This window comes from Gracilinanus agilis, chromosome 3 (genome assembly GCF_016433145.1).
Source record: "Gracilinanus agilis isolate LMUSP501 chromosome 3, AgileGrace, whole genome shotgun sequence".
Taxonomy (NCBI): Eukaryota; Metazoa; Chordata; class Mammalia; order Didelphimorphia; family Didelphidae; genus Gracilinanus; species Gracilinanus agilis.
In genome coordinates this window covers 509,907,101-509,930,149 of record NC_058132.1, presented here as the reverse complement: position 1 = coordinate 509,930,149, position 23,049 = coordinate 509,907,101, and the positions used below count along the sequence as shown (strand labels likewise).

The window sequence follows — 23,049 nt, the reverse complement described above, 5'->3', positions numbered from 1 at the left end:
AAGGAAATACATCTTTTCCTGTTCCTCATGAATGGTATACTCTCTTGTTTGTAATTATCCCTCTATCATATGAAGTATAAAGACATTCAAAGAGAAAACAACTTGGAAAAGTCTTAGAAATAACAAAAAAGAAATTATGTCTATTATCTCAAATATCCCACTGATGGAATAAAAATGATTCTAGAAACTTAAGCTAAATTTATTAATGACCAAAAATCTGGACTATAATGTTCTTTTTAAAAAACAATCCAAAGATAAAAAAATGGCATACAATATTGTTCTATAAATCTTTCAAGTTGATCCTTCCAGACTTGGTCCAGGAAGTCTTGATAAGCTTGCTTTTGGATCAAGTTGACTCCATTTGCTTATAAATAGTTATGACATTGGAAGAATCATAAAATCATAGAATGTGAGAGTTGAAAAGGACCTCAGTAACCATCTAGTCCAATCCCAAAAAGAAAGGAATCCTCATTATAACATACTTGTGAAGTAATATCCTAGTTTTTCCTCCCTGAAGACTACCAATAAAGGGAGGACCCATTACTTCCTAATGCAGCCCATTCTACCTTTGGACATTTTCTTGAAATTAAGCTTAAATCTCTCTCTTTGATATTTACAACCATTGTTCTTGGTCTAACCTTACACGGCCAATCAGAAAAAAATCCAATCCTATCATTTAACAGAATATTTAATGTTTATACCTAGTGTTTCGATTAGTGTTAACCAAAGATATATTATAGACTAGTGCACATTAAAAGAATAATGCAGGAGCAGCTAGGTAGCTCAGTAGATTGAGAGCCAGGCTCAGAGATGGGAGGTGCTGGGTTCAAATGTGACCTCAAACATTTCCTATCTATGTGACCCTGGGCAAGTCACTTAAACCCCATTACCTAGCTCTTACCACTCTCCTGCCTTGAAACCAATATGCAATATTGATTCTAAAACAGAAGGAAGGATTTGAAAAATGACAATAACGCATACAGTACCTATTCATATTTAGAATATTAGAAAAGGGTGTTGGGAAGGAACTTAACTACTCTTTCTAATGAATTATAGTAGTTAACCACCATAAGCATTACAGCAGGAAAGGAATGTTATAAAGCTAGAAAATAGCCTTTCTAGATTATTGAGATTTTATGGAGTAATTGCTAATTTACCACATTTTTACATATGTTGCTATTGAAATGAATAGAATGAATAAAAAACAATTTAATGTCACTGGCTAAAGGAAAAAAACCCCATTAAATGTTAAAGTAGAAATATGAGGCATTTATAGTAACAGTTAATGCCATTTTATTTATGTAAAAAGATTATTATCAGAAAAAAAATTTGAATACCTTGCAATAGGAAGAGAACATGTTGGTATAGTAACAACTGAAGTGTCCTGTTAGGAGATCTGAATTCTAGTACTAGCTTTTTCACTAGCTAGCTATGTCCCTTAGCCCCTCTAAGCCTTATTTCAACACCAATAAATTAAGGCAATTTAATTATATTATTTCTTTAGCTCCCTTTCATTTCTAAAGTATATGAAACATATTGAAAGTTCTTGTTTAGAAATCTCATTTTCTAGAAGTTCTATATGATTGTTATTGATTCAGTTTTACAGTAATATTGGATTTAAAATTTAGTGAAAAGGGTGTAAAAAAACAGATTTTTATGTACACAGGCTTTCATGTCATGCTGAACTTATTCACTGACTTTTAATTTATAAATAACCTTCGTTATTTTATAAATAAACAAGGGCTGCATATAGAAACAGTTGAAAAATAAGCAATAACAACAGAATTCAATCAATAGATTTTTACTCTCCATAAAACATAATGAATTCAAGATAAGTGAATCCTTTACCATGAAAACTATCACTTAAGAATTCATCAAAATAAAAAATAATTCTACTTATATGATCTCAAGTGAAATTGACATTAATTAACTATTTTAAAAAAAGGTTAAATGCTACATACATTTAGCATTTAAGCATTTTAAGAATGTTTATATAAATTGTCAGAAATTATGTGGGCTGATATTTTCATTATCTCAGCTTATATCAGGCTCTTTTCCAAAAAGATTATAACTATCTCTGGCAATATGCTGAAAAAGAAAGAGAGGCAAGAATGAAAGACCAAGAGAATCTTAGAGCTAGAAAATTTGGTCTGTCTTCTTGAATTCCTACAAGATAAAAAATTATAGAGTTCTAGATATAATCATCTATTCTAAATAATAACTGACATTAAATTATTTATAAGGTTTATAAAGCCCTTTTTCTCATATCAACTTAACATTTCCTGTGATGATGAGAGTTCCTTCCAGAGACTACCTGGAGAACTATTCACAACCCCATCAATCTACACCAGTCCAAGACTTACTTTAAAGTAGTTAGCTGTTTTCCAAGCTTGGACACTCATCCCTCATGCCTAACCAATTCTTAATCAGAGCAATGACTCTTACTTTTTAATAAAATTAAATATCATCAATTAAAAAGAATGTTTATTATCTTGAATAAGATGGATCATGAGCTCTCTCTTCGGTAGAAAAGAGAGGCTGAAACTCAAATCCTTGGACACAGAACCTATCCAATCTCCTTTGGATCAAAAGTAGTTCTAATAGTTTTTAAACTTGATAATTTTAGTTTGAGGTCAAAGTTGGCACTCCACAAGCACTAAGACTGGGAGGTCTGCCCATGGCACCAAAGGGAAAGAGTGCTTTCTCCCTAATCCACCAGAAGTCCTTTCATTCATTTCCATTTTAGCACATTACAGAAAGGTATGGCTTTCACTGGCCTGTAGCCATCACAGAGCTACATATAGTATGCATGCAGTTTAACTACAGACACTATGTCTGAGTCTTTAGGACTGATACAATGGCTTGTTTGACTGCAATTATTCTGAAACTCTTGCTGAAAGTCTAAAAAAGCAGAATCTTCGCACGTCACTCTCAAGACTGAGATTTCTAAATCTTGGAATTCTTTAAGTTTGTGATAAATATCTATCTATCTCTAGTAAAGCAACCAGAGAAAAATAGTTATATTTCAATGGAATTTGGGAGTGTTTCCTCTGGATGGGTAAAGTTCCCAACAACTTTAATACCGTTTACTATATTAAAAGAACTAAATATCCTGAATTAGCTATAGTACACAAAAATCTTCCCAGATTTCCAAGCCTAGAGAGAGTGAATCATTTCCAGATTGGCTAAGGACTTCCATCTCTTACCTTTTCAGATCAGATATGGCACAGTTTAAATAATGGAGTGATATACCTTTCAGAGCCCTGGGATAGCCGAGGAAGTGTGATATTTGATGGCTATTTTTATGGATGAATTGGCCTAATACCTTTACTTAGGATGACTCTCTTTCATCTCTGTCTCTCGGAATTCTTGTCTTCCTTATAGACTCACTTTGGGTGATAGTTACACTGAAAGCCTTCCATGATCTTCTCAGTTAATACTTTTCTCTCCTTCCCCAAATGGCCTTTTATTGACTGATCTGTGTATATGTTGTTTCACCCTAAGCAAATTTAAGTAAGCTCCCAAGGACTCTTATTTTTTGTTTTTATTTCTCTGGTACCTTGCACAGAGGAAATGTTAATAAATATATTTTGAACTTCATTAAATTCTAGTACATAATACAAAGCATATAGATAGTGCTTATTTAGTGGAGGTAATTATATTTTGCCCTAAAGGCTACTCTCTGTTGTGGTCTGTGGTCCTGTTTCTTAAAAAGCTATGAAATTGGGATCCTTCAGAGAGGAAGTTGTGGTGAAGTGAAAAGAACACAAAAGGAAAAAAGTTTTTTAAAAGCTTAGTCTAGTCTTTCAACACTCATTAGCTCTCTGAGTTTGGTAAAGTCACTCTCTCTCTCTCTCTCTCTCTCTCTCTCTCTCTCTCTCTGGGCCTCAGCGACCTCATTAGCAAAATGAGTAACTGAACTAAATGATCTCTAAGGTCCCTTCAAGTCCTTAAATCTTTTTTTTTAATTTAAAACAAATTTTACACATCAATAGGATTTTTAATAATTTTCTGAAATTTTACTATTCATCTCTCAAGTCCTTAAATCTTATGTCATTATTTCTTCTTATTTGTATCTCCAAAGCATAGTCTAATGCTTTATGCAAAATTGATATTTAATGAATATTTGCTAGACATCTCATTAATAATAAAGTGTATGTATTAAATACAGGAATATCAATTACAAGAAAAAAAGCAAATGAAAATTATGGTACTTAGTTCTTTTTATGTTAAATAAAATGCAGATCCTTGAGACTTTGGTACATATAACATGTATAAATAGAAAAGTCTAAGTTTTTTCTTCTGTCAGGCATAGTGGCCAATGCCTTTGGTCCTTGGGGACTGGGGAGGCTGAGGTTGGTAGACCACTTGAAGATTGTGAGGTCTGAGCTACAGGCCTGCATGCTGAGGTGTCCACACTAAGTTTGGCACCAGTAAGGTGAGCCACCCAGTAGAAAAGGGTCACTAGGCTGACTTAAAAGGGCAAACCAGCTCAGGTTGGGAAAATGAAGCAGATTAAAGCTTCCATCGGTCAATACTAGAATCCATCAGGGAATGACCACTGTACTTCAGGCCTAGAGAGGATAAGAAATTTCAGTCTCAAAACAAATCAAACAAAAATGATTTGTGTCTTTCTGCTATAAATTTAAAATCAAGAAAGAAATCAAAACATAAAAACTAACTTGAAAAAGAGTAATCACTTAAGTTTTTGTGAAATAAGGATGAGAACATAAAACCTTTGAGGATCAAGAATGATTTATAGGGCTTCACAAAATTTGTTAAGTGAATATATTATTTGTGGATAATTAGAGACCACAAAGTACATGTGTCACTTGCTGTACTCCATAGTCCAATGGCTGGTTTTTATTTTGTGATTCTTTTGGTCCAGACCTGAGATTTCATTGGAGCTACAGAGCTGCCTGAGCCACTGAGAAACAAGTGATTTTCCCTGGGTCACAAAGCCAATGGAGAAAGGACCAGGATCCAGGTTGCCTGACTCCATGTTGCCTTTGGCACAAAGCTAGTAATGTACATAGTTAAAAACAATTAGGAAACTCATCATCCAGTAAAAATCTATCTTAACAAAATGGAAAGAGTTAATTTTCTCAAAATATAGGTGTTATTCTTGGGAATGTTGTGCCTCTCCTGATGTCTCAAATAGTCTTCTTAAAAAAAAAAAAAGCCACGTTATCAAAAAAAGAGAGCTTAACTTTTGGCTGTTTCTGAGTGGGCATGTATTCAAAACCCTAATCAGTTTAAACAGATAACATTCCCACATTGCTGCAGACTCTGAAAGAACACAAAGGCATTGTGTGCAAAGCCAAATTAATTACTTAAGAGAAAACATCTGAAGATATAAACAGCTATCCAGGGAAGTGGTGAGTAAACAACTTACTTTATTCCAAATTGCTCAATATAGTCTTTATAAAAGCAAGTAAAGGTTTAATATGGTGAATTGTTTAACTAAAAACAAAATAGCTAGTATGCTGGTTTTCTGCTGCTTTATTTAATGCCTTGGAAGTTGAGATTAGGAACCATTTTTTATGCTGAAATTCACTTTTATGTTTTTAAAGAAAAAAGTAGAAACAAGAGGCCTTATCAATTACATGCTTCTTGACCCTCCTCCCAATGATAAAATTAAATATGAGTCAGCCTGAGGGATCTTGGCATGGAAGTGAAATTTATAGTCGAGTTATTCCAGTAAGAGCATTTCCTTTGTTAGAGTCTATATTTGGACATGCATGGCCAATATGTTAAGTGATTTCTCTAATATGATTCAAAAAGAATCTCCGGGATAGTGATATCACAAAATCAAAAACTCTCCTAATTTCACAGAAAAAAATTCTCATAAAAAAGAATCTTAGAGGTTAGTTACTTCAACTTTCTACCCCGTGTAGAAATCTCTATGACATGCTTGATAAGTGATTATCCACCCTTGGTTTCAACACTTCTGGGACTCAATATCTCTCTGCCTCACAATCTGTTTTTGGACCTCTCTGATAGAAACATCTCAATATGAACTGAAATCTAATTCCTGGTACAGTCTGCTCATTGGAAGAAAGAAAATAAGCATGTTTATAGCCCCTAATATGTGCCAGTCACTGTGTTAATTGTTTTTTTTAATTAACATTATCTCATTTGATCTTCACAATGACCCTGGGAATTGAGTGTTATGATTACCCCCATTTTAAATTGGCGGAAACTGGGGTATAAATACAGGTTATGTGACTTGCCTAGGATCACACAGAAGTTCCCATAATGGAATCTTGGAAGATTTTTGCTCCAACTTTCCATCCCTTATAGAAATCTTCAATAATAACATCCTTGATACTTCTGGAAATAAATATCTCACTAGATTCCTACCACTCTCTAGTAAGAGTCTGAGGCTGAATTTCAATTCAGGTTCTCCTAATTCCAAGTCTGTTATTCAACCCAATGTACTACCAGCTGCTTCAATGGTTCTGCTCTCTGGATAACCGTTTTTAAGCAGAACCACTCATGAGGGAGGGAATCTCAATTAAAACTATTTTTATTATCTTCTGTCATGTACTGATATGTATTCGAATGTTTTGTGCAATCAGCTTTGTATAATTTCATTGTGTACTTTATATAATTTGCTTTTAGGCCTGAAAAAGCTTATTTCAAATGGGCAACAGAAGAAAAGAGATTTTAAAAGAGAAGAAGAAGAAAAGGTTTGAAAAAATAATCAAAGTTTGGGTAAATCATGTCTTTATTAGTCAATCTTTTCCAATAGGTCTGAGAATTTTTGAATGCAGAGTTCATTAACCTCAACCTGATCAGGAAGAAATTTCTGGTTTCCACACATCTCAGTCATAGCAAATAGAGCTAAAACCATTGAACTAGTGATTCTCTGGCAATGTGTTATAGAAAAATCCCTAGATATGAAGTTTTAAAAAAAACTGGTTCTCTCTTTTTCATCAACTAGCTGTGTCATATTAGAATTTAAAATCTCTCTGAACTTTCATTTTTCCATCAGTAAGATGAGGGGTTTGTACCAGACCACTGGCTTCACATTCAGATCTCACATTTGGTTTAAGTTTTTTAGCAGTCATCTATTTTTAGAACTGCAGCCTTTTTTTTTTCTTTTCAGAAAGACTTGCTAATTCAATTACATATTCCTCTGAACAAAGGGATAAAGAGCTGAGACCCCTTTGCCTTGAAAGTACAAAAGAGAAAAAATGCAATACTCATGCTAAGATTTCAAGGCTTGACATCCCTGGATTTGATGATCTTCAAAGTTCCCTTACAAGTCTAGAGTTTAATACTTTGACTTCATCTTCCCCATTTGTAATCTTTTTTGTTTAAATCTTTTGCAGTCCTGTGGCTTGACTGCATCTAGACTTAGGTAATCATAAAAAAAGTCTTAGCTATTCATCAGATAACAACATCAAGAATTCATAAGATCAGGGCAGTTAGGGGGTATCACTGCATAGAAAGCCAGGAGATGAATGATTCTGGGTTCAGATCTGGCCTCCAATACTTCCTAGATATGTGATCCTGGTCAAGTCACTTAACTCTGCCTCAGTTTCTTCATTTGTAAAATAAACTAGAGAATGAAATAGTAACTACTCCAATATTTTTGGAAAGAAGACTTCAAATTCATTCCCCAAATGAAGTAATGATGAGTTGGAAATGACTGAAAGGATTGAACAACAAGTGAATATTCTTATCACTATCTATTATCAATATATGCATGTAAGGAAAGAAGGGAGAAACTCCTAATACCATTCAATCAATATTCTATTGATAATTTAAATGTGTGGTAAATTAAAAATTGTAATTAAATATACAGACTTATAAGATATTAAGAGTTTGAACACCTAAGTACAATCTTTGATGCTAAGCAAGTCAATTGCCTCTACCTGCCTTCAGTTTCCTCATTTGTAACTTGGGAAACTAATATTTGCCTTACCCGCTTTACAAAATTATTTTGAGACTTAGATGTAAAAATGTTTTGAAAACCATAAAGCACTCCACATACATGAAATAATATGGTTAATAATGACCTAGAATAAGGGTTTTTAATTTCAAGTCCATGAATAATTTTTTTTAATTTGATCGCTAATTAATGTAATTGGTTTCATTTGTAATCTTATTCTGAAAAGGAGTTCATGGGTTGCACAAAGATATTTGCAAAATAATAAAAAAAGGTTTAAAAAACCCTGATAAAACATAAAAATTTGTATTTCCTGATTTATGACTTCCTACGTCTTGGTTTTCATAATCTTAAGAATATTATAAATTAGGATATAAGTTATATACCTAGCATTTTTGTGCTTTGACAAGTACTTTCTTATACTTTAAAATGATCTTGGTGAATGCAAACTTAGTGAATTCCCAAAATCAATAAAATGAATTAAATATAAAAATGAATTAGTAGATAACGAGATGTTAAATTTCTCACAGACTTCATTTATCCAAATACCAACCAGGTAACAGCAGTAATAGTACTTGTTGATAAGCAGAGAAGAAAAAAAGTCTAGTACTTTAACAAATAGTTGATAAAGGCACAAAATATTTTTTGTAAAGTGGAATTCACTGAATTTTGAAAAGGTCAGTTTATACCTCAGTAAGAACCTTGGGTGTGCACTCCGTGACGAGATAAGATCTCCAAAGTTGGCTGCATGAAATGAGTCAACTCACAGCCAGAGCAAAGCCCAGCCTAAAAACCTTTTTGTGAAGCATTAACCAGACGTGTTACTATCATACTATATCTGATCACTGGCAATAGAGTATTGTTTGTCAGTGACCCTTCATTCACAAAATGGAACTCATTGACATGAGTTAGGAAGCAACTCTGCCTCTTTCTGGCTCACTCTCCCATGTATAAAAACCTGGGAGAATGCCCACCTGCTTACAAATTCAGCAAGATAAGACTTGACTTCCATTACAAGGTAATGTTATTAAAAATGAAAGCTCCCTCACATTCCAAAGAAACTTTTTTTTAAAGAAAAGAAATAACATCCTAAGTGTCACAAATTAACATCCTCAATATAAGCTTACAAAAGTCTCTTTCAGCCCAGCCAATTCTTGAATAACCTTGAATAATAAAATAGAATTTGAAGTGTTTAGCTATTTACATGCTAGTTCCCTAGTAGAGAAAAACAAAAGATGTTTCTAAGGAAAATATATTAAAATTTATGTTTTGTTGAAAGCAGGTTTAAAACTACTAAAGTTGCATTCAGATTATGTTCTTTTTATTGTTTTCACATTTTACAAATACCCTATTTCTTACATGGTGAAAATTCAAAAGAACAGTATACATTTGCAATGAGAATACTCACTTTTTGGCCTTTCACTCCGTTGCAATCACATTTTCCACATCCTGAACCAGAACAGCCCTGAAAATAAAATTTGATAGGATTTAAATAGGATTTAAATAATTTGAAACTGAAAAAAAAATAGGATTCAAATAGTTTGAAACTGCAAAAAAAAATCCTGATTAATTAGGCTAATTCCTCTTCTCATGATGAAAATAGCTAGCTATTCATTTATCATATCATCCTACTGAGAAAGCAATTTTTGCTACTCTTACTATCTAATATTTATTATTAAATTTAATATTTATTTACTTCAGTGATAGACACTTTTCATTTATCCTTCATATTCATTTCTTAGCCTGGAAAGATTTGACCCAATAACTTTTTATTGGAATTCAATCAAATCATTACCTATTTTGATAGCTAGTGTCCTTATCCCTTTTGAAATCCTTTAATTTCCATTTAAACTTGAAGTTATTGAACATGATTTATGAGAATCATAATAATAGAACATATGTGATACTGTACAAATATATTTATTAAAGTATATCATACAAAATTAGATATATTATCTCATTTAATCATCACAACAACTCTGTGAGGTAGATGCTATCATTATCTCAATTGACAGAAGAAAACATTAAGCCTGGGAAAAAGGTTGAATGACTTTTCCAGGAAGCTAATTAGCGTCAAGGGCAGGATTTGAATTCAGGTCTTTCTGACTCTAAGTCCAGCACTCTATCCACTATATCACCTTGCAGTGATGTAGCATATTGTATACATAAATGTCTGCCACTTTTTAGCTCACTGAAAATACAAATGAATGAGAACAACAGAAATAAAATGGGACAGGAAATGCTTAAAGGGCATCTCTAACCCAACAGTTCTCTTTTAATAGTTGTATCCTATGACAGTGCCATCTACAAAATAAATTCTTAATACAAATCTGTTGAATTGAGCTAAATTTTATAACAAATGGATTTCTTTTTAATATACATAAGCTTAAAGTTATGTTCAAAGGAAGAAATAAATGTTTATTACATAATAAATATGTAAATTATATTGCATAAATTATATATTGTAAATAGAAGTATTATATAAATATAGAAAAAGAAATAAAGGAAGAAATAAAATTTTTAACATAAAGGGGAAAAGAGCCAACAAGGTAAAAATATAATTGATTACAATGATAATTAAACTTGCCCAGACAGAATTCAAATTTAAAATATTGTTGCTAGCTAACCATAGACAGGCTATAAGTAAGTCTAATATAAATAGTTTTGTTTATCATTACTGGGGGAAGTGTCTTAACATTTAGAGAAAGTTAATACCTGCATTCTTGGACAAGTTTGAACCAAACATGATATTAGTTTCTTGAATGTTGTATTCAATTTGTATTCAATTCCTTTCAGAACATTGTAATCACAGGAAGAAAATGTTTCTAACTGTAAAGTCAAATATTAGCTCCATTGCCATAGTAATCTACTACATAAAACAAGGACATCTGGAGATATTTACTTTAAATCCGAACAAGTGCCTCAAAGACAGTAAGCTGTTCTTAATTTTATAGTTTGGAAAGGGGGACAACTGACAATTGGCCAAACAAACTCCAGAGATCACTGATATGTTTCTTATATTGACTCACATTTTAAACTCTTTTCAGAGTATATTTTTGGGTCCTTCTGCCATCTTAAATCAATCCATGTGAAGCAATTTTCCTTCATAACCTAGGTTTTGATCAACAGCATACCAACTCAAAAAAGGACCTAAACATTTTCAGCCTTTATATCAATGGTTTTTCTAGAATATTGAAGAACATTTGACATTCTGGTGATCAGCTTGGAGTGATTAACCTAAATTTGAATTTGGGCTACTAGCGTTACAGTCAAATCATCGAACTTCTCTGTGCCTCAGCTGCTTCATGTATACAACAAGGAAGTTGGATGAAATGACTTTTATGGTACTTTCCAGATCCAGATCTATGACCCTTTTATCTTAAATGCAACATAGCCATGTAATTTACAGATGATGAAGGATATTGATTTGATACACATGGGTTTTATTGGTAAACAATTAAGTGAAAATCCAATCATTTGTTTTTGTTCAATTGTATCCAACTCTTCATGATCTCATTTAGGATTTTCTTGGCAAATATACTGTGGAGTTGTTTGCCATTTCCTTTTCCAGACATTTTTACTAATGAGGAAACTGAGACAAACAGGGTTACATAACTTACCTGAGGTTATACGGCTAGTAAATGTCTAAAAAATGATGAGTTTGTTTGTCTTTAAGGCCACTGCCCTATCCATTGAACCACCTAGCTGCCCAATATCAGTTGATAAATATATATACACACACATACAGATACACATACATACATGTATGTATAAATTCATTTACACATATATTATACCCACATGTAATATATAATTTCTATATTTTTCAGATTTTACATGTAACATATAATTTATTGATATAGTTTAGTATAAATAGTATATATCCATACCTCCCCCATCCTAAATTTCACCATTCCAGTGGATTTTAACCATGGCCTTTTTAGTTCCAAAAGAGGGGTTGTGACTATTTCCAGGGCTCATTTAATTAATAGATAACATATAAACAATAAATTTATTTAATAGAATGATAGATGCACATCTGGAAAAGACGATAGAAGAGCTCAAGGCCAATTCCCTCATTTTACAGATGAGGAAAGTGAAACAGTGAAGTTAGTGATTTGCTCAAGGTCATATAGCTAATTAAAATCTGAGATAGGATGTGAAGACCTCAGTCTTCCCGACCCCATGTACAATATTTTATCCCCTACACCACCTAACTGTCTCCTAAGAATGACCATTCCCCAAAACGTTGTCTCTTCCTTATGTTTGGAGCAACCCAAGATTTTTCTCTAAGTTCCTAAAATAATTCAACTCTGGGCAGATAGTGTCAGAAAGAATTTTAAGCTAAAGATTAATTTTCCTCCTGGATATTCAAAAGTACAAATAACACAATAACTAAAATAAAATGAGGCTTCAGACAGGATTTTGGCAATCCTCAAACAATCAGTTAATAACTATGTAGAGAGTTATGCCATGAAACACCTGCCAATTGCCTAGAGTGTGGCTGCTTCACCTAATAAGGAGAATAATTTGACAAGGCCCAGTAGCCGGATGCCTTAGTCACCCTGTTCACCACAACATCAGGAGGAAATGAGGGCAGAATTGTAAGAAATGTGTGTTAGTGGATGTTAATAGTCGTATCAATTTTCTTTTGATGATAGTGGTATGTCCCAGGATATACAAGATATTTCAGTTCCTTTTAAATTGAGTGATTTTAATCTGGGGTCTTCTAACTGTGGTTCTTTAAAATATCTGATAAATGTTTTTCAGTGTATTTGGTTTTCTTTATAATCCTGCATATTTTGTTTTATATATTTTTATAAAGATGATTCTGAGAAGGAATTCAGAGGTTTCACCAGACTGCCAAAGGGGGGTTCAAGAAAAACAATAACAAAGATTAGAACTTCTAATCTATATGCTGATTTTTCTAAATAGTGGCAGAAGGTATAAAACAATGGCCCTGGAGTCAGAAAACCTAAATTCAAATCTATCCTTGGAGAATTACTTAGCTGTGTGATCGTAGAGGAGTCACTTAACTTAACCTCTTCCTACCTCAGTTCCCTCATCTATAAAAAGGGGATGATAATAGCTTCTACCTCCCAGAGATTTTGCAAGGATAAAAGAAGATAGTATTTCTAAAACTCTTTGCCAAACCTTAAAACATTATATAAATGCTAGCTATTATTATTACTGGTTGCTAGTTTTCCAGTGGGTTTTGGTAATGACCACCATTATATAATGAATCCATTCATGTCCTAGGTCATAACTCTTCTTTGGGACTGAAAAAATCATTATTTTTAAGTACAAGCACAAAGAGTGCAGGGTGGGTAAACAACAGCTCATTTTGGGGGTGAGGGTGGGGGAAACCACAGGGCAAGGACCAGATAGGAAGAGAAAATGGATTGCAAACTTCATGAGTCAACAATGTGAAATGGTGGCCAAAAAATAATTATTATTCTAGACTGAATTCAGAGTGTCCAGAACATAGTGTCCAGAACAAGGAAGACTGTGATCTGGCTATCTTCCACACTAGTCTGACCACATCTGGAATCCTGTGTTGAGTTCTGACCACCATATTTCTGGAACAACATGGACCATCTGAAACAGTTCCAGAGTAAGGTGAACAGAATATTAAGGAGTATGAACAAAATGGAGATAATTTGCCTAGAAAAGAAGAAATTTGGATGGGACCTGATACTAGTCTTTGAGTATGTGAAGGCTTATCATTGTGGAAAGAGAAATAAATTAGATTTGGTTTATTTGTCATTGAAAGTAAAGTAAGAGTAACAGGAAGAAGTTACAGAGCCAAGTTTTGGGCCCTTCCAAGGAAAAAAAATGTCCTAACATTTGAAGATGGCCAAAAGTGGAACAGGCTGCCACAGATAGTGAGCCCTCTTGTCATTGCAGGAGTTATTGAAATAGAGATGGGATGAAGATTTCTGATGAGTACTATCAAGGAGATTCTTGATCAGGTCCAAGTTGGACCAGGTCGTTCACCTCTAAGGTACCTTCCAACTCTGAGATGCTAAGATTCTAGAATATACCTTTTTATATGAGGCATGCATTATAGTGTGTAGAGTGTAAGTCAAGGAGTAATGAAGACCTGGGCTTGAATCTTGCTATGGACTACATGAGTAATGTAACCCCTTTGATGCTCAGTTTATACACCGGTAAAACTGAACTAATAAATACACCTGTTTCACAAAGCTACCATATGGTTCAATGAGGGAAATTAAGAAAAGCTCTATGAATTAAGAAAATATAAGTAAAGCACTTGCAAAGCTTAAAGCAGTATAAAACATGAACTATTAGTTTTGTGGGCAAGGAGTATGTCTTACACAATTTTTTTATCTCTTGTGCCTTGTACATGACAAATACATTGTCACTTAATATGTCTTGAATGAATGAATAAGTGCTCAATTCCCTAGTTATACAGAAAACCACAGATTAAAAAAACATGGACTTCTTTGCATATTAGCCAATAACGACTTATTCTTAATATCAGATTAAAAACTGAAGCAAACATTAAAAATGGAGATACCTATTTTTAGACTTCATGATGGAGTTTTGGTAACAAGTAATTTCCTGGAACCTTCCCTTAAATTATTCAATAAGTTGTTCTTTCATTAGTGGGACTCTAGATTCAAGACTATGGTACCATATTTATACATATTTATGCCAAGTGTCTTCCATGTAGTCCCACTACCTGCCCTTGTATGTCAACCACAAATGTCCAGAGGAGATTTATTTTTCCCTGTCATTGTTATCCCTTTAATAACACAACTCTTATCTCTAATTATATTCTTACCACACTTGAAAAAGTCTAATGTGCTTTCATCTTTAATTCAAAGAACAGATATTTTCAAGATCATGATTTTTTTATACTTAAATGTGACTTGATCATCTCTAAAAGGACATGATTGAAAGAAATCACATAGATAGTATATCTTCTTTTTTATAACTTGTATCTAATGTTTTATAATGTAAAGCATTCTGGTACCTGTAGTAGAACAATACTACCACAAATAAATATTTTTCAGGCAAATTTATTGTACTCTAAAATCAGCTTTGAAATTATTTTAACTGCATTCTTAATTCAAGATACTTGACTTTTATCTCATGAAGATTATGAGAATAAATATTTATACTTGAGTCAGAGTTTAGAAAAAAAATGACAGTTTTACAGAAAAGAATGTAAAGAATATGTACACTTTCGGTCTTAAATACTGAATTAACTTAAATTAAATTAACTTAAGTACTAAAATTAACAGTGAATTAATATTGATGAATAAATGTGTATCTAAGTTATCAAAGTAATATAAAATGATATTCTGGTGCAAGAGAGAATTTTTTAATGCTCTTTAAGGAGGAGCTGTCTCATAAGAATTCAAATGTCATTTGCAGAATTCTAAATGAAATGATGGTCCATTAGTAATTACCCTTATAGGAATAAGATATCTTTCCTAGAGGCAATTGGTTTTTCCCCCACAAGTGTGTTTTATTTGGCTCACCACTGGGAATGACCAATCCAAGACTGTGTTTTACTTTCCTTGTCTTACCACAGGAGTGAGCTAAGAGAAGATGATTATGTTAATAAAAATATTAGCAACTTTCACTCTTATGGGGTCTTTTCTTTCAAAATTGAAGCAACAATTCTCAATCTGTTCTTATGAGATAGTCTGGGTAATTAAATCTGTCAGATTGGGAAACTGAGGAAAAAGAAAATGGAATTTGAAACAGATCAAAGATTGGAATCAGTCATTCATAACTGCCATGGGATATGTCCATGGGCTAAAGACATTTTTCTCTTCTTCTCTTTTTATATTTATATTTATTTATTTATTTCTATTTCTATTTCTGTTCCTATTTATTTATTGCTATTATGCATTTGTACTTATTGGATAGCACCCACTTGTGGTTATTTCAATTATGAATGGAGATGTTTCATTGACAAATATAGGTAAATGCTGACTCTGTATAAGAGTTTTCCATGAGAAGGAGTGGGTTTTGAAACAGTTATGTAAAAGTGAAGGCCTTAATGGAAACAACTACTAAGTACTCTGCTGTATATTTAACATCATGGAACGGGGGCACATAAACCACTGGGGTGACTTCAATGCATACATTCATTGGTGACCTAGCATGTTATAGACTATGTCACAAATTTCATAATTTCCTGGGAAATACATTTTGCATCTGGATCTTTCAGCAAAATCAAAAGATATGAGCAACCTCATATAACCAGACAGCTCCCTACTGGCTACACTTCTAAGAGAGTTTACGAGAGCTGTTTATTCTTACAACCGTCTGGAATACATTGTACCCCATCAACTTGCTCCCTACGCATCTGTTTCAGATTCTAGGATGGGAAGAACTGTTCACTGTGTGAAGTACTCGTACACTTCCTTCTAAATTTCGTCCCTTTTTAGAGACCCAGAATTAAATTATTTAGCTTGAAAAAACCATTAGGGTAATAGTTGTACTTCCTGAACAGGATGCACAAAATAACCCACAAACAACAGCTAAATGTGAAAAGGACCTAAAAACATTAAGTTCTTCCCTTGGTGGAAAATGGCCTACGAAGAGAAGGTCCTGTAAGACTAAATGGCAAATAGCTTACTGCTCTTAATCTCTCATACAGAAATAATCCATGCTAAGTGCCAGCATTCTATGTATAGAAAAATATGAGGGGGAGGGTGGAGAAGGGAGAACACTGCCCTAAATAATTGATTCTTGAAAAGAATAGTTCTTAAAGAAATTGTCATCTATTCCCTTATATTCATAAGTCTACAAGGAAGCAGAATGAACCCCCAAAAGTCTGCCTGACCTCTTCTCATTAGTACATAAGATAGAGAACAAGATTACCCAAGAGGAAAGTGGGAATATATATTAATTGTCTCTAATATTGAAGGAATGAATAAAAGAGTTCTATGGAAGTCTGAGAGCAATCAACTCTAAAGTTCTGCCTTGATTGAGAAGTGATAACATCAAGGATTGATTGAAAGCAATCAGAAAAACTAAATTTGGAAGATATTTAAAATGTTAAATAAAATAGCTTAGGTATCAAATTTCCTCATCATTCTCTAAGGTGTCAAAACTTTACGGGAGAGATTTTTGTCTTTCGGTGAAATTAGCACCATTCGATATTGTTTATTTCCTAAGTTAAAGATAGAAAAGAAAAGTGTCAAGTTTTCCAGTCCTTAAAAATGCTTAAAGCTGCACAACAGAATGGGAGTTAAGGGGGTGTAGCAAAGACTTTAATATAGAGAAAGTCTGTTCCTGCCTCTCTCTGATCTAAGCACAGACCTCTTATTGACATTGAAGTGAGCTCCATGGGGTGCACAGGGAGATGAGAAAAAGGCCCACTAATTCTACGGTTAAAAGTACCTCTTTCACAAACCAAAAAGTCCCAGCTGTTAGTGTGTGTGTGTACGCCCCCGCAGGCTGCCCTCGGCTATCATGCGGCCTCATACACTGTGGCATTTCTACTGTACAGAGGCACATTTGGAACGAGTTAAGTGGAGTGACAGCCTCAATTTCCTGATTTTTTTTCTCCTTCCCTCCCCTTTCTCCCAACCCCCCCCCACTTCTGGTTGAAGTCAGGCCTTTAACATCACTACATTAACACAGCTTTTATGTGTTTCACATCCCACCAAATAGGGAAATGTGGAGATCTGCCAATTCTAAGCAGCTTATCTCCCAAATTCCTCTTTCACATTCTCTTTGCTGTGCAAAATGTCAGAATCCTTCCATGGCTTTATTACTGTTATAGTTGTCTTTCTGGATGTAGCCCTGCCTCAAAAAGTTACTGGAATAGTTCTTTGCCCTACAAAAGTATATCATGATAGAAAGGTTTATTTTGGGAATAATTAGATTAAATAAAAATGTGCAGAAAGGCAAAAATTTCCCATAAAGTCAGTTAAGAAAAAAAATGTACTCAGTAATTAACTATAAGTAATAAAAACCGCCTTGTTTTTCATAGCATCTTTCACTTTTTAAAGTGTTTTTGCATCTCTCAGTTCATTTTATCATCATAGCACTTGGTGTGAAGTAGTTATGATCTGGAGAAGGAAATGGCAAACCGGTCCAGTTTCTTTGAAAAAAAGATCCCAAATAGGGTTACCAAGAGTTGGACATTGGCCTTGGAATCAAGAAGACTTACTTTCCTGAGCTCAAATATGACCACAGTCACTTACTAGCTGTGTGACTCTGGACAAGTCATTTAACCCTCTTTGCCTTGGTTTCTCATCTGTAAACTGCTCTGGGAAAGGAAATGGCAAACAACTCCAGTATCTTTCCCAAGAAAACCCCAAAACAGAGTCACAAAGAGTCAGACACAATGAAAAAGACTGAACATAGCTATAAACCATGAGAAATACTGAAAAGAAATGCCCAACTTCACTCAATTGAAAGTAATGAGTTCTATGGTAATTGAATATTTCTTGTGATTCACTTGATCATGAAGAATAAAAACATAGAACAGAATTTCAAATGATTTATTTTCAAATTAAAACATAAAATAATGAGGGTGCCTTTCTCACACAAGATTAAAACAATATGGATTTAAATTAGCTTTGAATATAAAGAAACATTTTGCTTTTTTACAGTATTTCTGTGGAAACCTGCACATGTGAGCAACACATATTAATCTGTTTCTCATTAGACATCATCTTTGAGGAGTCTATGGGGCTACAAATAATAAGCATGGAGGAAATGAGAGTGTCTGCTTTGTTACTTTTAATATCACCATGTGATTGCTGTCCTATTCTCTTTTATTTTTTGTTCTGTCATGAAATTGTTGTTGACTCATTTTCATCCCATTTCTTCCCTTTCTCACACTATCTGGGGGTGGATATTAAATATTATTGTTCAGGGGACGGGATGGACTAAAAGGAATGGTAATGAGTTACAGAACTTTCTTTCACCTCTAGGTCACTGGTTTATATCCAGCTGTAAACAACAGTGACTAAAATTAGTTGCCATGTGAGAGCTGTGCCTGGAATGATAGTATGTGAAATGAGTTGGTGGTCCTCACTTGTTTCTTCCTGAACTAGTGGCTGGAAATACTGTCTAAAGAACTAGGTTGAGAGTCATGAGGGCTGGGCCACCTTCCCAGTTTTGAAACTGACTCATTATGATTATAAGACAAAGTGGACCAGGGTAAGAAAAATCCTCCAGAGAGAAATCATTCCCCACCAAACCCCCCACCCCCTTTCCCATGGACTCCCAAGACAAATCTAATTTTGTTAGTCATTTAAAATCTGCAATTCTTCTCACTTTTCATCCTTTTAGTAACTTCTAATTGCATCAAATTTAAACTATTAACTTAAAAAGGCAAAAATTCAAATTCAAGGGATCTTATCCTAACTTGCCACCATTATCTTTTTTGTTTGCTCTCTCTACTTTGAAATTTTTCTACCAGTTATTTGTATATTTTTCATCTACAATCTACACCCTCATTTCTGCCTTTTTTCTTCTCCTTTTAACACTAAGTTCTCTAGTTCTACAATGATGATTGAATTATACATATTTCTGAATCACTAATTCAAAAATAAAATCTGTTCCTGCTCAAAGTCATGCAATAAATTCTTTTTCTCTCTAAGAAGTAGGAAGTAGAATACCTATCATCTGCCTTTATATCTCTCTGGTAACCTAGAAACCAAATTCATATATTATTTCAATTATGTTCAACTCTTTGTAATACCATTTGGAGTTTTCTTGGCAAAGATACTAGAGTGATTTGCCATTTCCTTCTCCAGCTCATTTGACATATGAGGAGCCTGAGGCAAAAAAAAGTTACGTGACTTGCCCAGGGTCAACGAGTAAGTTGTCCAAAGTCAGATTTGAACTCAGGAAGATGAGTCTTCCTGAATCTTTTCCTGGTGCTTTATCCACTGTACCACCTATCTGCTCATTGAATAGATTATCCATAAGTGTTTAATTGCTTCTATTCTTTTAGTAAGAATATATATTCCAATGTAATAAAACAGCTTTTTTTCAAATATTCCTTCAATTATTTGATAAATTTAATGAGAATATTCATAGGCTTGATCAATTAATCAATACTTTAGTCAGAACTGACTTTGTATCAGTCATTGGCAAGAAAAAGCAAAAGCAAAGAAATTTGGTACCTGTATTTAAGAAACTTAATTGGGAAAGGGGCAGCTAGGTGGCACAGTGGGTAGAGTGTCAGGCTTGGAATTAAGAGGACCTGGGCTTAAATCTCACCTCAGACACATCCTAACTGTGCCACCCTCAGCAAATCACTTAACCTCCTTAGTCTACCTCTTGCCTGTCTGTCAGAGTTGTTACTAAGACAGAAAATTAGGGTTTAAAAAAAAAAAAAGAAATTTAATGGATAAAGCAGAATGTCCATTAATAGGAACAAAGAGGATCCGTATACCTTAGGTAGAAGGTAATCTTAGAAAGAAATTCATTTAACATCATAGAGCTAGAGCTAAATGGACATCAGAGTTCAAATCTTTTCTCCTATGTTTGAGGAAACAGAAGCTCATTGATTTTAAATGATTTGCTCAAAATCCACAGGAGAAACATCAGAAGCAGGATTAGAAGTCAAGCCTTCTCATTCCAAACTCTGCTCGTTTCATTGGATTTAACTGGTATTCTCAAAGCCTGATCTTAATTTTCTTCTTATTTAACTACTGAAGATGATCCAAAATTAGTGACCAACTAAGGTAATAATAGTTAAATGAATTTTCCAAATAATGCCCAAACTCATTTTAGTGACTAGTTTCAACCTTCTCCTCCCATGAACCTTCTGCTGATGCTACATTATCCTATCTACTGGGCTACTTATCACTGTATATTTCCCCTTTCTACTTCATGATGAAGATGCCAATAGGCACAGTAAAGGTCATTCCTTATTATGAAATAGAATTCCATTCATGCTGTGCCCATTAAGTGAACCAAAGTATTACAATGCTGTTATTTTACTATTAGTGCAATTTGATTGGGGAACTTGTCAAATAAGAATTCTGTCAAGAGTAGCAACCATAACTGTTTGAAAGAGTCCTTAAAAAAGAAAAAAGTTGCCAAAATTCAATTAAAAGCTAATTTTTATGAATATAATTTTTCCAGTCTGAAATACTCAAATTGCCCCTAAACCCACCATTCAAAAATAAAATATTGATATTATACTCCACTGAAAATAGTCAGTTTTTAAATGTCACTCTCTAAATTCCCTTAATGCAGAGGAATCCACTTTTAGATCTGACTGCTTCCCAAGGCTAATAGATTCTGATTCATAACTTCAAAACTAGGTTTGAAAAAAACAACAAATTTTAAACAGAAGATCACATGTAATAAATTATATGGAGCCCTCAAACACCTGCAAAAGATGGAGAGGGAAGCCAATAAATAGGCTTCTGACAAAAGGCCAAGGATCCATCTGGATGATTTCTTAGTGACATTATTCTAGCTCACATGCACCATTTAGAAGATTTGAAAGAAAACATTTAACTGATTTCATCAAGCTCTTATACTTCTAAATATAGACTGTGTAATTGCTGGTGGACAAAGAATGACTTTGAAAGTAAGATATTTGGGTCAAAGAAGACCTACTCCCACACACATACACAAACAGATAAATAAATATATATATAAAGCATTCATGACTAAAAATGGTGTAACCACAGAAGGAAGGCTTACTTCCACTGGTCTAAAACAGTGGTTTTCAAATGGCATTCTGTGGCTTTTAAATTATGTACCCAGATCCCAAGAGGTTATCACCAGAGATTATATGAGAAAAAGTGTGGTCATGGTGGACATATTGAATTTGCACATGACCTATCATTTCTAAAACCCATTCCAAAACCATAGTCAGATGCTCAAGTTCTTTCAAGGACTGTGATGCTCTAACCTCAAAAAGTTGTAAAACCAATACAGAAGTATACCAACATGTGATAAGTGGTTATTGGCAATGGATAGGATGAGGAGGTGTAAAAAAGTGACGCAGGAAAAAAACTACTAGTTTAGGGCTCAAAAACAATCTGAGTTTAAACCTACTGGCTGCATCACCCTTTTAGCTTTATGAACTTCCTTTGCAAGACACTTAATTTTTAGGAGCCTCATTTTCCTCATCCATAAAAATGGTGATCCTAATACCTCCCTTCTTATCTTAGCTTTATATATATATATATATATATATATATATATATATGTATGTATATATATATGTATGTATGTATGTATTATTGCTATAATCAAATGAGAAAATATATTAAAGTGTATTTTAACTAATAAAGGAAAAAAATGAAAGTGTTCACTCATTCAGGAGAGTCTAATAAGGCTTGATACCATTCATATTGTAGTAAGAGGATTTTAGAGTTGAAAGAGCCTGGCCATTCAGACTGGCTCCTGCATTTATAGCTAAAGAAAGAAAAAACAAAGAAAGATCAAAATACTGGCTCAAGATGATATGAAGTTGATTCAGTTGTGTGTGTGTATATTTGCATGTGTGTGTATGTGTGTGTGTGTGTGCTGGTATAAATTATTCTGATTCCCTAATTCAACTGGTATTGCTTTCAAACGGAAATGACATACAAGTCCATTCAGTTTCTCCCATCCATTAATTTAAAATGCATGTACTGAATGATATTCTCTTCCTCTATAAAGTTGCCAAGGAAATGATCTGAATCAGTAGAGAAAATTTCTTCCCAAGGGCTGACCTGCATAGAATGATAAAATCAGAGCTCCTGTATACAACCCCTCAAAACTGACACCCTACAAATTGCTATGTAGAGCTATAAATACAAAAAAAATAAAATGAAAGGCATCTAAAGTTCTTATGATCCGCAGGTTTTATTTTACATATTGCTAATTAAGAACACTAAAAACCAACCCTAATATAGCCTAAGAGAAATCTTTAGTCTAGTATATAAAATCCACAACACATTGAGGTAGGACTGATGCTCAAATGGCTTTAATGAGATTATTGCTTCTGTTGGAGATGCCGATCTGGATACAAAAGCACTATCCCTTAACATTTTACATTTTCCAACTAGGAAATGTTTCATTCTCAAAGTATAGAACTGCAGCACCATTGCTATACGGAGCAAATGGGACTATTTTCAAAACTCAAACGCTACTCTGAATGTTTATTTTTTTTCTATATCTGTGCCCTGTTGGAAATA

General features: G+C 33.7%; 1 protein-coding gene across 2 annotated transcripts in view; it reads right to left on the bottom strand.

The window, feature by feature from the left end:
- COL4A1 (collagen type IV alpha 1 chain) overlaps positions 1-23,049 on the bottom strand; it is a 207,023-nt gene that overhangs the window by 119,566 nt on the left and 64,408 nt on the right. For both annotated transcript variants that reach the window (XM_044670532.1, XM_044670531.1), the window contains one exon: positions 9,306-9,362. In XM_044670532.1, coding sequence (XP_044526467.1) covers positions 9,306-9,362 — 57 coding nt within the window. The remainder of the gene's footprint in view (positions 1-9,305; positions 9,363-23,049) is intronic.